Here is a 15983-nt window from a genome sequence, read left to right as displayed (position 1 = left end):
AGACAAAAACCTTTGACTATACAGGATCTTTTGGATCCACTGTCCCCCAAACAGGTCAACAGGTGACCCCGTTGTAATGCCAAGTAACAAAGAGCAGCACAAATGACACAAAAAAAACATGGCCAAAGAGGAAGAGGAGAGGCCCAATGAGGAAAGGATGTGGTGAGACACTGGCACATCGAGTGAGCTCTACTCCCATAATCACTAGGCTAGCAGGTCCTGGTCTCACATTCTTCTCTTGGTTTATTTAAATATTATTTAAATATTATTTATTTATTTATTTATTTATTTATTTATTTATTTATTTTTCATCTTAAAATATATATACAATTAGAAATATGTCATCAAATTTTAAAGATACAATCAAAACACATTAATTCATAACTACATCTAAAGATCAGAACATATGTACAGCTGTAATTATGAAGCCTAATGCATCAATCCTATTCTTCACACACTCTTCATACAGGTGGCAGCTTCTTCCTGAGCTTAGAGGACAGAGAGCTCTTCTGGACGGGAGGCGAGGACTTTGTGGGTGAGGGAACATCAGAAGTGTCCAGAGAAAACTTCTCGGTAAGACTGTAACCAGTCAGATCTGCAAAGTGGAGACACAAAGTTTAACAGAGGCCACCATGCAAACCTAAAGCATCTGAAGCTCCATATTTCACGGGACACATTTCCTGGAAATGTCTAAACAGCTGCACAGGGAAACATGCTCCTGCTGGCAGACACTTGAGGCAGGCCGGGGCATAACCCTGAGCCCCTCGCCCAGGGCTAGCACAGGCACAGCCTGGCCTCTGGGGTGCCCTGGGACAGCAGGGAGCCCAGAGCCCTGTGCTCTCCAGGAATGGCTCAGCTGCACATGCACCCTCCTGTTCCTCTGCCTGCCCCACAGCTCAGCAGCCCCACAGCTCCAGGGGCACTGGCAGCAGCACAGCTCATTGCAGAGGCACATGCAGGGCACAGCTGTTCCCTGGTAATGTGCACAGCCTCTCTGGGCTGCCACAAGACCCTTCCTCCCAGCAGAGATTCGCCCAGCTCCCCCCTCACCTCTGTGTGAGGCTGAGCCATGATTGCCTTCACCTTGTCCTCCATCTGGAGTTGCTTCAGGCCTGCCATGCCATGACTAGGAAGGGCAATGGAGAGAGTGGGAGCAGATGCACACCCTTCCTTAGAATTTAGTCATTTTTGGAACAGCTCAAAAGGAAAATCCAGACATGTCCAACTCAGTGCTTCCTCAGCTTTATGGTGAACATCTCGCCTTCACCAGCCCAACATTTTGGAGAGGTTTTCCCGTAGATGTGGAGGCTTGCTGGCAGCACATTTCTTCAGCTGGGTGCCCATCACCTTGTAGAGGGCAGAGGCGAGCTTGGTGGCCACGGTGCGGATGTTGGCGCTCCGCACAGGCAGCGCCTTGTTCCCCAGGAAGGCCCAGAGCACGGGCAGGGCGTCGCGCTGGACAACTTCAGGGCTCCTGGCATGAACCCACTGCACAAGCACTGCCGGGACAGAGACACAGCTCCTTACCCACCAGCCTCACTGCAAACAAGGATCTACCTCTGCTTCTGCTTCTTGCCAGCCTCTCTGGCCAAGATCAGCAAAATAGCACCCAGAGCCCTTTGATCCAGAAAAGGGCAAAGCAGCTGATCAACCTGGGAACAGAACCACCAACCCCTCAGGACTAATTACTCCAACCACAGCCTTGTCCCTGTGGCCGACTTCCTACCTTTACTAAATTATTTCACAATCTCTTTCTGCATGAACAATGAATGAAATGTCCAATTGCCTTTGATTTCCATTAAGAAGTTGTCTAAACCCACACTTGAATATTTGGAAATGCACCGTAGAGAGGAAATGGAGAGATTTCTAATAAAAGGGATGATTCCATTTTTGTAACTTTGATGTCAAGTGCCAAATGTCTAATCTGGCTCTTCTCTTTGCTCAGTGGCACACAGCAAAGGGCAGGATTAGAACACACCTCAAAACTCCAGCCCACCAGAGATGGCTGCTGCCTGACAGTTGGATGAGAAACATCAGTGACCAGCTGGTGTCTTTGGCAGAATGCTTTTGGGGCTTCCAACAAAGAGCTCTTTCAAACCTCAGGGTGTCTTAGAGAATTACCCAGAGCCCATTGCTGTGGCATTTGAGCATCTCCACATTTTAATGCCATTTTTCCTCTCAATGTTAATGGCATTTTCTCTTATAATGTCCACTGAAATAGGGGCATAGAGAAAGAAAAATGCTACACAGGGGACTGAAATGTAACCAAAACACGAGTGTTTTCTCAAACTGTCTCTGGAATCTCTCTGCCCATTTTTTGAACTGAACTGTATCAAACACAGACAAAAAGTTACTACCAACAGGCTTCTTGCATGGCAGATTTGGCTGAGAGATATGAAAACCTGAAATGCTCTGGAGACCATTCTTATTTTCTGATCAGACAATATGTTGTCTAGCAGCCATTTAATATTCTGTGGTGGAAGAGACTTCATTTTCTCTATGCTGTTAATCCACCAGCAGTCATCAACATTGAAAAAGCTCCTGCAAGTACCCAAAACTAATTCTGCTAAGCAGGAAATGGTTATGGTACCCATTTTAAAATGGGAATTCATTTGAGTTTAAATGCAATTAAAGACATCGGTGACTACTGAATGTGAGGAACAGCTGTCTGTTCCTATTAAATCTCAGAGAGAACATCTGCTCTTTCTAAAGTAGTCCTAATTTATGGTTAATTCCTTTAATTGAAAAAGAGATCAAAAGAACTGTTAAACTAAATTCCCTATTGCTGGAGATCTACTTTATTCAAATGCTCTTTAAAGGGCCTTTGACATTCCCAATCTCTGAACATGCCCTTTTGAGATTCCTAATGAAGACACAAAGTGTATTACACCTTGCATTCAAAGATGTTGGCATAGTTAGAAGTGTATTTAGCCCCAGTTAAAGCAAGGCTATCAATCATCTTTTCTACTATATATAGAGATTATAATTTTTCCATTCCTTGGCTCTTGCTGGCATACCAAGCTCCTCTGAGGAATCAATTATCAGCTGCATTTGTAGCATTTTGGACAGTGCTGACACAGGCAGACACTTTTTGCACACCCTGAAAGGCTCAGTCCAATGCCACTGTGACAGCACAGGCAGGGAGCTTCAGACCTCTGCTTCTGTCCCTGTGCCCCCAGAGGCTGCCTTGCACTAAACCCATGCCTCTGATACCTCTGTTGAGTTCTGGCCTAAGCTGTGACCCCCAGGCTCTGCACGGTTCAGCCTCAAAACTTTCCAAGAGAAAAACAAGAATTCTGTGAGGACAAAACCAACTGATGCCCTGAGACAGCATTTGCCACCATTTCCCCTCAAGGTCACAGATGTCCCTGAGCTTCCCAGAGAGGAGCCAGCTGGGGTATTTTAGCCCTCCCTTTGCTGGAGGTGGTTCTGAGATGCCCCAGTGAGAGCTCAGCCCCAGGCCGAGCGCTGCCCCCATCTCAGATGCTGCCCAGCTCTGCAGCAGCCAGGGAAAACCTGCCAAACCCACCTGCCTTGGCTATGGGGCAGCAGGGACAAGCTCAGCACCTCCTGATTTGGAGGAGCTGCTCTGCTGTCTGCTCACAGGCATTCCCTGTAAATACTCCCTGGGAAGAGCTCTTGGCTCAGAAGGGGAGGCCATACCTGTGATACACTCGGTGACATCCAGCAAAGCTTGGCCACTCAGGTGATTCCATTGGTAGCTGAACTCTTTCAGCAGTGACACTTTATCTACAAGGGAAACACACGTTTCTGCTCACTTTTCTCAGGTCATAGGAGAAAGGACAGTGGGGAGGGAAAGGGCAGGGCCAACCCCATTTTATAAAATCATGTACATTTCTGCTGATTTTTGAATAGTTTTCTTCTTTCCTTCCAGCCTACTTGGCAGAATTTTAAATTCCAAAAGCAAAGCTCTCCTTTCACATTTGTAAATCCAAACATTTCTGCTTTAGCAGGAGCTGTGTTAAAATATTTCACATCAGGGACCTCAAGAGTTCAGTCACATGGAAGCAGTGAAAAGGTTCTGCATTCCAGAGCACAAAGGAAGAGCCCCATACTTGGGACACAGAAAGGCACTGAGTCAGGCAGTTCCTGAGCTCACAGAGCAGCTGGGGAGGAAAAATGGAAACTCCTCTTGAAGACCTGACTCTTCAACACTCCTTTTTTCAGGCATATTTCCCCAGTGCAGCATTCTCAGAGCTGACATAAATCTGTGTGGCAAAGGAATTTAGAGCAGCCCTTGCCTATGTAGTTAATTGCTGTAGCCATTTTGCCCCATGCAAAACAACATGTGGAAAAAGGCATCATTGACAGCTGGGTTTATACCTGTTTGTTCTAAAGAAATGAACTTGGTGAATCATAAGTTCCACTTTGAAAATAGAAGACAAAGAGAAAAGTGGAAAATAGGCAGCTAATGCCTCTAATGTAGAGCCTTGCAGGTGGCTGCCCTGCAGAAGCTCTGATGGGTGAGTGTCCCTTCATGCCAACAGCAAAGCTGTTCATTTGGGAAGTCAGACGGGGCCCAAGCAAACTCCAAACCCCCTTTGCCTCTGAACTGTAGCAGAGCTGCAGCCCAGGACTTGCTCTTCAGACAAGCATCACAGAGCCAAGGGCTCCTGAGACTGTTGGGAAATGCTGATCCCATTCCAGCCTGTTGGGAATGGTGCATAAGGGCTGCACCTGCACAGCTACTGGTGGGTGTCAGCTGGAGGGTTCCACAGACAAAAGCAGCTTTCAAAGCACTCAGCGCTCTCTTGTGCAGGAGAGACAGAGAAGAAGTTGAGGAGAGTCCCTGCCAGGGCTCAGCCTTACCCAAATGAGCAATGGATTCTTCCAGTGCTTTCACAGCTGCCCCACGAACCCTGGGATCCTTTGAATTCAGGTTCTTTGTTATTCCTTCCACTAAACCAATGATCACCGGGTTCAAGGCATCTTTCAGGGCTCCTGTGATTTCAGCCAGCACGTCCAGCGCCCTCTGCTTCACTTTCTTGTGGCTGTCAGATATTCTCAGGACAAAATAATCAAAAATCTGTGAAGAGAACAAGCAATGTGAAAGCTGGATTCAAATGTCCTTGTTTGAAGAGTGGATGTAGCAGTCAGCAATGTCAAAGATGAAAGTGATCCTTTCTGTCAGGTCAGCCCTTGCTTGCACAATTTCACTGTTTTCCTGTGGGCCACTCACTGGAATGGTGGCACAACCTCATGCTGGTTGAAAGATTTTCTTCTGTTTTCTGGAGGTTTGGCTGGGGACAGAATAGTTCCTATGGTATTTCTCTCCATCTATAAATCATTAAATCAATTCCATTTATTAATGCTAAAGAGTACCTTTGCTTTGAATGCAAGCAGATGTTTACAATGCCTGGTTTTCTATACAGTTGCCTCAAGTGCTGAGGGCAGTTATGATTTTGCCAAAATTATGGCTGGAGGAGATCTAAGTTTTCTTTTGTTTGTCTCAGAGCCAGTGTCTGGAGAAGTGCAGGGCTCTGATCAACTCTTCCAGGATCCAGAGCATTTCTCTAAGTAACAGGTGGACTTCTGAAATGCAATGTGCTGTTCAGTGCTCATTAGAGCAGGTTCAGTCCCTTGACAGCCACATTATCAGGCGCCTTTCCCTGGAAAAAGGGAAAAAGCAGCTACTGGGAAGAGAAGGCAGAGATGAGTCCTTAGCTGGTTTCCTCCTTTTCCAAAGAGAAAAAAAGACCCCCAAGAAGGGTGAGCACTGTCTTTACTAAGAGGAATAGAAACAAGGATGGAAATGAGTAGCAGAGCTGTGGCTGTGTAAGACAATATGGAGTATATAGGAGTGTTGTTTTTGAAAAAACAACTGGGTCTAAACCAACCCAGCCTGATACTTCTCTTCCCTATGCAAACCCATTTTTGTCTAGAAAATAATTGCCATGCTTTCAGGGGCTGGATTCCCTTCACTTAACCCAACTGGCAGTAGGAGAGAGCAGCATTTACACCAGCTGAAAATTCTGCCATCATCTGATGAACAGCAGCAATAGGCACCTGCCAGACATAAAACAGCTGGACTGAAATAACTTGTCCTGAAGTCTGGACCTGAATTACATTTGTCTGGGTAAGAGGGATCAGCGTGTCCCAAACAGCCAGGACAGAGTGCCAAGACACACTGAATTAACTTTGCTGCTACAGGCTTAGGAAAGGAGCTAAAGGAAAGGAGCAGTGAAGATACCCTACATACTTGGGCAATGTTAGTGGAGATGAGCTGGGGGCTGGTTTTGCACAGGTCTCGGAGGAGTTCCACTCCTTCCATCCTTTTCTGAAACCCCTTGGCTTCCAGGAGATTGTAAAGCTTCTGGAGCAGCTCCGTTTCTTCCACAGCTGGAGGTGACGTGACCTGGGCTTTTGCATGGTGTAGGAGGTGTCCCTCAGAGGGAGATTTCACCCTGGAAAATAAAACTAAATGAGGACCTGGTGGTGATAATTATCGTAGCATGGCATCCCCATAGTGGAAATAATTAGCATTGATTCCAGAAGGCTGATCAATCACTTTATTTTACTGTACTATACTGTACTGTACTATACTGTACTGTACTATACCATACCATACCATACCATACCATACCATACCATACCATACCATACCATACCATACTATACTATTCTATACTGAAACTCATCGCCCTTACAGACAGTCTGATACATACAGACCAGATTGGTCAATTGAATCCAAAACACCATCATCAGTGGCCAGTTAAGAAATCACCTTTTGGTAAACAAGTCTCCATGACACATTCCACATGTTCACAACAGCAGGTGCAGCAAGTGAAGATAAGAATTATTTCTCACTCTTTTCTCTGATCTTCTCACAGCCTTCCCCAGGACAATGCCTGGCAAAGTTGTGCCTGCTGCTGTCTATGGAGAGAGCTGCAGCCACAGACAATACTTTCAGTTAATTGTGAGCAAAACATCTTGAGCAGCTTTCCTAATTATGTGATTTCAAGCTGGAAAATCATGAGGCTCTGAAGAACAACGTGGACCTCATGGCAATCATTACTGGAGACAAACTGCAAGTGACATTCTCACCAGTGCTCACTTAGGAAAACCAAGGATGAGATGCATCTGGTCTATCTTCAGATGGCTGTCAAGGCTCACAGGTCACATTGCTTTGTGGAGAAAGAAAGACACTACTGCCAAGTTTAAATGCCTCCTCATATGGGACGTATGTGTCTTAGAATAAGGAAACTCATCACTCTGGAGAAGTGTCTCTGCAACTAGGCATGACAATCTGAAAAAGTAGCTCAGATGCACCTGAACAGATGAACAGGGCCATATTTGAAGGATTCAAAAAATCAGTAAGAGAGATAAAAACAGAAGTCAGACATCCCAGAACTACACTCACATTTCATTTGTTTCCCTAGAGACTAGATGCACAGCTTAACAACCCCACTGGGAACAATTCTCCTGATCAACCTGTCTCTTCCATGAGCACGGGAAGATGCTAGCTGTGCTACTGAGGCATGTGGTCACTTTCCTGCCACTGCTGAGGAGGACAGAGCTAAATAACTCCCCTCTGCTATCAGAGGAGAACAGATACAAGCTGCTCTGCAGCAAGGAGCAATTCCTGTCTTAAATGCTGGTTGCAGCACAGGGGAAAATAAACCAAACATGCTGTCCATCAAGCAAATTACATGAAGGACAGGAATATCAAGACAAAAAGTCCACATTCAGACACCTGCTGACTGAAGTTGTTCAGGAATTGCCTTGCTCCTTGCTACTCAAACTTGGTACTGTGTGAGGGTAAGAAAACCATGATTCACCCAGGCCAAAGCACATGGATGAGAACTGCATCTTTGTGGAATAGCATCTTGCTTCCAGACTGAGATTTCTCATCACAACACCCATCTGAAAAAGACTCCACTCAGATGAAAAAAAAGCCCTGGTTGAATTTACTTGTCCCAAGTCAGGCAGCAGAGACTTGACCCTCTCACAACCTCCACAACACTGCCCTTGCCACTGCACTGGATCGTCTGAGCTGCAATCAATGGGTGTCTGTTTGTCTCTCCATTTTTGTGGAAACCCCTCCAGAGAAGTTGTGGTCAGCACAATGCAGAAGCAGACATTTTTTATCCTAGAGCATTTGTAGGGAAAGGAAACAATCTGTGGCATTGGTCATCTCTGCCAGAAAGATTTTCCTGAGCAAGAAGAGACATGTAAAGCTTGTCACGTGCTTTGTCACATCTGACAAAAGTGATCAGTACCGTTTGCTGGAAGACAATGTGGCCTGGGGCTCCTTTGAGCCATCGTTCCTCTCCTTCACCGGCTCCTTGACAGATGGGCCTTCAGCCTTCTGGTTTTCCATCCCCTACAAAGACATAGAGAAACCCCATCAATCTTTAGAATATAAACCAGGAAATTCCCTGTTGAAAACACAAGTTAGAACCTGGATCACTGCTACCAAGGCTTAGGGAAACATTTCCTAACTTATAGATGGAAACAGACCAGAGATTCAGTGATGCCAACTCTTTGTTTTCAATAGCCCAAGGCAGGTTATGGATGCTACCAGTCTGAGCAGCAATCTAAAATCCCAAATTCCGCAGTCTTGAGCATAAGTGGGAGGAATGCAAACTGGCAGGCAACGAGTGTTCGTGAAGGAAGCAGCAGAAATCACTGGACTCTCTGGGGCTTGGCCCTCTGTGTTGGAAGTCAATTTGGTTCAACACTCACTCTCCCTGTGCCTGTACAACGGCAGGCTCCCTTCTGTAATGTCAATAGAAAAAATAAAATCCTCCCCATCAAACAAGCAAAGGATTTTCCAGTGGATGCTGCTGAATTCACCAAGCTTCTTCCAGCTCCACAGGGCTGGACAGCAGAGCAGTATTCACAAAAGACAGACAGTCATTGTAGGAACTAGGATTGACTTGGACATCTTTTGTAAATTTGGGAATTTTCTTGGCACTACTACTTCCAGTGTCCTTTGCAAAGACTCTGTTATCTTCAGAAGCACTATTCTCACTTAATTTCTTTACAGGACGCAGAGTAGGGAGAGCATGGTGGGGGCCTATGCTTAAATGTAAACCCATTTTCTCCTCTTTCCCTTTCCTCTTTGTGACCAATATTGAAAATATTCAAAACCCCACCTTTTCCCTAATAATATCAGTTCCTTTGTGGTCTGCAGATGAACAGGCTGAGGATTAACAGCTCATTCCCAGGAGCAAAATGATTCAGCAGAAGAGGAATGAGCTAAAGACAGATTGGGTATGTTTGATCTCATATTAGCAGTGGCAATACTTGCACAAAGGAGACATTTCTCCTACCAAGCACTTACTTTCTTCTTAATTCTTTTCAGAATATCTTCCAGGTCACGGGGGGAAAGAGATTGTTCCAAAAGCATTTTAAATTGTTGATGACTGAGCAACATCTTCACCATCTCCTGTCCATAATGCCTAAGGAAGGAAGGAAGAAAGGCAGGAAGGAAACAAAACAAAAGTCAACAAACACAGGAAGAGTGTTAACAGAAGAGGCTGATACCTTAAACACATCAGGTGCAATCCCTGCATGAGAAGGCATTACCTACTCAGCAAAGAGGGAGATTTACCTCACTTGACACTGCACAGTGAGGTACAGAGCTGAACACAAGAGGCAAGAGGAGAATGTGGGGCAACAGAAAAATATCATTTCACTCTGAAACTGAGGGTGTGCTTCTGTGGCATCAAAGGATCCCAGGGACAAAGCAAAACACATCTGCTTTGTTGTCAGAGCCTATTAGCTATGTCTTGCTGCAATTGCACAATAATTTGCCTTTCTTTAACTGGCAGGGAAGCCAGGAGAAAACACCTCATGCATCCTCTTGATTATTCTATACTATGTGTATGCACAGGGACAGCTAGTTGCTCTGATGTTCTTGGCAGCTATTAATGGCAATTTCGTCATCAAGGAAGGGGATTTTGGTGGTTTGGGTTGATTTTGCCACTAGGAAACCACAGTTTTCTTCAAGAAGAAATGTGGAGCTCACTGAGCCACAGATAACATCATTCTAGAAATCTACAGAACAGATTTAGAAAGACTGAATATGTTGGCTAAAGACCCCTGACATATTTCTAGGATAGTCTGAAGTTGATGAGAACTGGATGTTTGGGATCTTTCAGTGATGAACGTTAGCCAACACTTTGGCTTTGTGTTGTGCACCTAAGGCAAATCAAAACTGTTGGACTGGCTGATCTGAGCTCTTTTGATCTCAGTAAAGAATCCTTCAAGCCACAGCAAAAAGTTGGCAATGCTCCTTTTTGCTGGCCAACCTCAGATTACCCGGTACAGCCATTTGCCCAGGCAACCCAGACCAAGCAGTGGTCACAGTGCCAAGGCTGACAGAGCTCAAGAAGAGTTTGGACAATGCTCTCAAGCACATGGAGAGACTCTTGGGGTCACTGCACATGGCCAGGAGATGGACTCAATGACCCTGATGGGTCCCTTCCAACTCAGCACATTCCATGCTTCTGTAACCCTTATTCACACTGTTAGGTAACTTCATATTCCCTTTAGTTTCCACCCTTGTGTGGTTTCACCTTTATAGCCAGACACAAAACGGTTTTCCTGTTTTGGGAGGTGAAATGAAGATCATTACCTTGTGTCCTTGTGACAGTCCTGAGCAAGCTTCCCTGCCACGTGTGGCAGCCTCTCAGCCCTGGGTGTGCCTGCGAGCTGGGTGACTCCAATTCTCTCCACCAGGGACAGGAGGAGTTGGGCCGCACGCTCGCGCACCGGGGCGTGGCGGTTGCTGGGGAGGAGAGAGCAAACCCTGGGCACAGGGACAAGGAGCAGCAGCAGCGCCGGCCTTGGCCAGAGCCTGCTCCCTGCCCTTGCTGGGGGAAGGAGCCTGGGCTCTCCCTGCACCTTCAGATACCTGCAGAAGGTTCTGTCCTCAGCTAAACACAAATTTAGCACTGTACAGAAGGCCTGCCTGCATGGAAGAGGGAGGAATTCTGTCTCCCTGCACTGTCTGATACTCAATTTCTTTCACAGTATTTACTCTGAGAAAGATTAAAGAAATAGATGACATATGAATAATTTAGAAATTAGAGACAATTGATGCTGACCCATCAGAGAGCACCCAGTACAGTGCTGCAGCAGGATTGAGGCTCTTTCCACCCATTTATCCCCAAATCTGCAGACCTTTGGAAAACAACAAATGCAGGGAAAACATATTGTGGGCCATGAAGTTGCAGAATATCCAGCAATGCAGCTTGTTTCTTCTGTGGGGCTTGGCAATGGATCCATCTGAACGTTTTACCCTATTGCAAAGCTGAGGAAAGGGTGCCAGGTAGTTTAGCCAGGCTGTCCTGTTCTAGAGAGTGTCTCTTGGGAACTATCAGGCCCAGCACCAACATTTAAGGCAACATTTGCTCCAACTGTCCCATGGCAGTCAGCCTGTGAAGGTGCCTGTAAAGTGATTCATCATCTCAAGGCTAATATGAAACATCAGTTTGAATAGAAAGTAGAGCTCTAAGGCCAGGACAGTCATACATGAGTCCTTTGGCAGGAGCTGCACCTGCAGTGCAGGCTGTGCCACACCCAGCAGATTGTCCCCCATATGCTCCACGCCCCAGCAAGGACCCTCCTCATTTCTCAAGTTAATGGCATCATGATGACACATGGTTTTCCCAGGGCCTCTGTGAAATACCAAACACTGCTCACAGCTGCAATTGCAATTGTCCCTCTCCCCACAAAAGCACAAGGCTCTATCCTTGGCCTTTGCAGACACTTTCCCTTCCCCACTGATCACCACATCTAGGAAACTCTGACAGACTGGGAGAACTCCAGGAAGCAGCAGGAAGCTGAGTCAGAGGAGCTTTAGTTTGGATATCAGGAAAAAGGGTTTTTCACCCAGAGGGTGGTTGGGCACTGGAACAGGCTCCCCAGGGCAGTGGTCACAGCACCAAGCCTGACAGGGTCGAAGGAGCATCTGGACAACAATCTCAGGAACTTGGTGTGACCCTTGGGCTGTTCTGGGCAAGGCCAAGAGCTGGACTCGATGGTCCTGATGGTCCCCTTCCAACTCCCCATATTCTACACTTCTGTGATTCTGAGAACTAACGGGCTGCAGGAGGGCAGAAATAGGTGACAAGAGGAAAGAAGTGAGGTTGGTTGGAGAATCAAGTCACTGAGTTCACAGAAGATGCAGGATACAGGACCCTTCCATCCCAGCATTCCCATTCTCTGTCTCACCCCTTCTCCCTCTCACACACACAAAAGTGAAGAATATCACTAAAAGTAAAGAACCTACTTGACTCCCGTGTCCATGAGAGCAGTCATTGCTCGTGCAGGAGTCACATTCTCCACCATGATCCCCAGGGTCTGACTGGCTGCTTTCTGAACAAATTCTGGGGAGTTGGACACCATCTGGAGAAGGATCCGAGCAACCTCATCCACCTCAGAGTCCATGTCCTTCTTCAAGGTCACAAAGAGCTCTCCCAGAGTGACAATGGCAGAGTAGGACACCTTGGACCGGAGGTTGGTCACCTGGGGAAGCCATGAGGGGAAACATAGGAATCACCTTGAAAAGAAAACCAGTTGCCTTCAACAGAAGTCCCAGGAAATGACAACACATCCCACTGTGTCCAGAGGAACATACAAGTACAAGAAGAGCAGGAGAGCACAAGCACAGAAAGGCACTTAATCTGGCACCAATTTCTGGCCTCAGACCTGCTTACTGCAGGCCTAAAATAAAAATTTCATTGGGTGCTTAACCCTTCTAAAATGTCCACACCTTTGATTTTAGGCCCCTTTACTAGAAAATTAAATCAAGGGCTGCTTTCAAATCATAAAGGCAAAAGTCATAAAGATAAAATAGTCAGGTTCTCCTGTTCAAAAAAGCAACACCAGCAGCTGAAGCACTCAGCCAGGAAACAGAAAACATAGGCTGAGGTCTACAGAATAATTTACAGTGTTGAATTACAACTTGGGCAGAGACTGGGACTCTGGCAAATAACACCACTAGTGTCTCAGTTTCTGCATTTGTACATTGGATTATAAAGGCACCACACTCAAAGATTAGTGTCAGATCCCCGACCTGCCAGTAAATACAGCTGCATGTACCCACAGATCCTACAGATAGCTGATAGACATTAGAAATATCAGGTCTAAAACCAGAAATGAAGGCAGACCATGAGCACACATGGAGATGAACAAGCACATACCTACTCTACACACCATGTATGAAGTATGGGGGCAATTCAGAACAATGTTCTCACCTCACTGGTAACTGCCAAGCAAACCTCACGAAGTCGACAAAGCAGGACCTCTGAATGGGACCCAGCCAGGTGTTGGATGGTGAAGAGTCCCTTCTCCTTCAGCTCCCTGAAAGGCAGAAGATTGATTTTTCTCTCCACCAAGGCAGCACCCTCTGAAATGACCAGGCTGGCAGCTCTGTTGAACAATGGGAGGTGCTTTTCAAGGAGTGCTTAATGAAATCGGGGAATGCATTGCCCCAGGATGTTTTGGCTGTCAAAAGCATACACAAATCCAAGAGGCAAAGAGAGGGGTTTCAGAGTGGCCATTTAAGAGGACAGCCTTTCTGAAATCTCTGGCACATGAGGCCCCTCTGTCACTGCTTCCTAGAAGTTGTGAGACCAGGCCATGCTGCTGTTTGTTGTCACCTCCCTGTACCTGTCCCTGAGACACAGTGCCACCAGGCTGCTATTGGGGCATTTTCCTTCTTTGTCAGCCCCAGCAGGCATTCAGCAGGGAGAGTCTGCACTGCCACTCTGGAGCTGAGTTTCCACTCTATGACCTCGGCCTCTCTGTCACCCCCTCCACTCCACATCACACATTCCCCAATAAAGCAGCAGGATGTCCTAGGAGATTCCACTCCTGGGAAACAGCTGTTGAAACTCTGGCTTTTCCCAAAAACCCCTACCTAAAACAACCCCCACAACAGCAACAGGATATTTAAAAGGTGCAAACAACTCTGTCTCTGAGCACTTGCTTTGTGCAGGCCCTCAGCTAGAGGAAGGTCTGTGAGGCATCAGGGCTGCAGCCCAGGGCTGGTGACCGATCCCACGGGCACCCTGAGTGTCATCCGGACCCCCCACACCTGCAGAAGCTCTCTGCACCTCACAAGACACCAAAGAGAAATGGGGAAGAGAAAGCAGAAGAGAAAGGGCAAAGCAAAGGTGACTGCACAAGGAGATGCATCGTGGCAGATTTTTCATGCTTATCCCAGTGGGAATGGATTCCTTGCCCCTGTGTGAATGAAGCATCCAGCAGAGAGTGACCAAAAAGCTGTCAAAAAGAAAACCAGTATCAGCTAACATTTGTAGGGTAATCACCTCTGGGCCTCCTTCTGCCTGTGTATAATTTGGGACACATGGTGAGTATTGACAAAACATCTCAGGTCCATATGAAGCAGTGAGTAGGAAGAAGTTGAATTCCAAGAGTGCAAGATACCTAGAGGATTTTCTTTCTTCTTCCTTCTCTTCTGCCATGAGCCCTTCAGGAGTAATGGCAGGCTGAGGGACTTGAAAGCACAACTCAGTCCATTTCTCAGAAAAAGGAGCTCCCTGGAGCTGCTTCTGGGACTGCCATGCAGGAGGTCATGGGGAGACCCTGTCACCTGCCATTGCTGTCAGCAGTGGGAGCAGAGAGGATCTTACTCAGTCCCACTGGGCCAGTGGCCCAAGGCACCCAAATCTCTACACTCAAAACTTCTGCCATCCTGCTTCTGCCTGATTTGCCTTCTGCCTGATTTGCCTTCAGCCAGCAAATCATCTCCTTCCAGAGCTTTCTCTCTTCCCTCAAGGTTTCCTTTGCAGCTCCATGGAGCAGCAGGCAAAGCAAGGAAACAGCACAGAGCTGCTGCAGCTGCAGCACTGCTGCAGAGCAAGGCCAAGAAAAGGCTGCTCTCCAATCTTCATCCTCTCTCTACTCTGGAGTGGTTTCACCAGTGCCCTTTGGCCCTCTGGGCTCTCGGGGCTCCGAGGCACAAGCAAGACACGCTTCTGACTGACCTTAACACTGAGAGGGACGCAGAGGGAATGGGGCCTTTCTTACCAGTCATCGCTGCCCAGCAAGGAGAGTGCCTCCTGCAAGGACTGCTGTGGGTCTGCAGAGGCTCTGTCCTTCCGCCCATGCCCACGGAGCAGCTCCTCTCGGCGCTTGGCACCAGGGGCCCTCTGCAAGGTCACTGTGAGGAGAGGGTCGGCCATGGGCGCTGCAGCCCCGGGCAAGGCCCCGCCATGGAGCGGCCTCCGCCGCATCTCCCAGCCAGGGCTCCGTGTGCTACAAACTGGCACAGGCTCAGAGGCTTCCGTGCTCTCTGGCTCCTAGGGCTCCTTGCTTGCTCCCAGCCTCCCCCAGCTGGGCCCAGCTCCAGGCTGAAGCTGACAATTGCCTCGCAGCGCCAGCTCCCCAGTGCCACAGGTGCCACAGCCAGCGGCAGCTCCTGGGCTGCAGAGCTCCCGCTCCCTGCGAGGCAGCACTGACCAGCAGCACTGGCTACCCACGAGGGAACCCCTCAGGTGCCCCTCTTGTCTCAGCGCCCTGATTGCCCCCAGCCTGAGGACAGGGGCACTCTGCAACTCCCTGGGGAGAGCCATGCAGTTGCCTGGAGACAGCACCAAGCCAAGCCTGAACAACCCAGCCCTGCTGGGCCCGGCTCAATCCCCCCGGAGCAGCTGCCAGGGAACAGCCACACCTGACCCTTCCCACCTGACAGCGCCTCTGTTCCCATTGACTGCAAATACTCCAGACAGAGGCAGCCGAGTGCACACATATTTTAGCCTGCTATGGGGAAGGGAGTACTTTATGGATTTTGCTCTTTCCAAGCATCATTAACCTTTTTCAGAGGTACATACTGCCTGTATTTCAAGGATGCTGAGGTGAAATTTATTTGCCATCTAATGGACATGTTTGTAAACTCAGCAGTTTCTAAGCTTTCTCTTGTGTAAAAATGCAATTTCCAGACTAGACAGTTGATAAAAAAGCCTTCCAAATGTACTCTGAGGATA

The 15983-nt window shown here is 47.5% G+C and overlaps 1 protein-coding gene across 1 annotated transcript; it reads right to left on the bottom strand.

Annotated features, from left to right (window-relative positions):
* Positions 1–589: 589 nt before the first annotated feature.
* On the bottom strand, positions 590–15182 carry LOC132081275 (TOG array regulator of axonemal microtubules protein 2-like). Its single transcript, XM_059484886.1, has 14 exons — positions 15028–15182; positions 13230–13335; positions 12263–12498; positions 10604–10756; positions 9308–9425; positions 8241–8344; positions 6221–6425; positions 4838–5047; positions 4121–4127; positions 3664–3750; positions 2122–2212; positions 1277–1474; positions 1051–1126; positions 590–595 (listed from the first exon to the last, which is right to left on the bottom strand). Exons 1-14 carry the CDS (start codon positions 15180–15182, stop codon positions 590–592), a joined length of 1752 nt encoding a protein of 583 aa, XP_059340869.1.
* Positions 15183–15983: the final 801 nt, after the last annotated feature.

This window comes from Ammospiza nelsoni, chromosome 18 (assembly GCF_027579445.1).
Source record: "Ammospiza nelsoni isolate bAmmNel1 chromosome 18, bAmmNel1.pri, whole genome shotgun sequence".
Classification (NCBI taxonomy): Eukaryota; Metazoa; Chordata; class Aves; order Passeriformes; family Passerellidae; genus Ammospiza; species Ammospiza nelsoni.
Note: the sequence above shows the minus strand (reverse complement) of the source record. Positions and strands in the feature narration are given on the sequence as shown.

Excerpts from the sequence above, each read along its gene's own strand:
- LOC132081275 (XM_059484886.1), bottom strand. The coding sequence starts at position 15,182 with ATGGCCGACCCTCTCCTCACAGTGACCTTGCAGAGGGCCCCTGGTGCC. Across the intron at positions 9,426-10,603 it reads GACTGTCACAAGGACACAAG|GCATTATGGACAGGAGATGG; the intron begins GTAATGATCTTC and ends TTCCTTCCTTAG. Across the intron at positions 5,048-6,220 it reads TCTCCACTAACATTGCCCAA|ATTTTTGATTATTTTGTCCT; the intron begins GTATGTAGGGTA and ends TTCTCTTCACAG.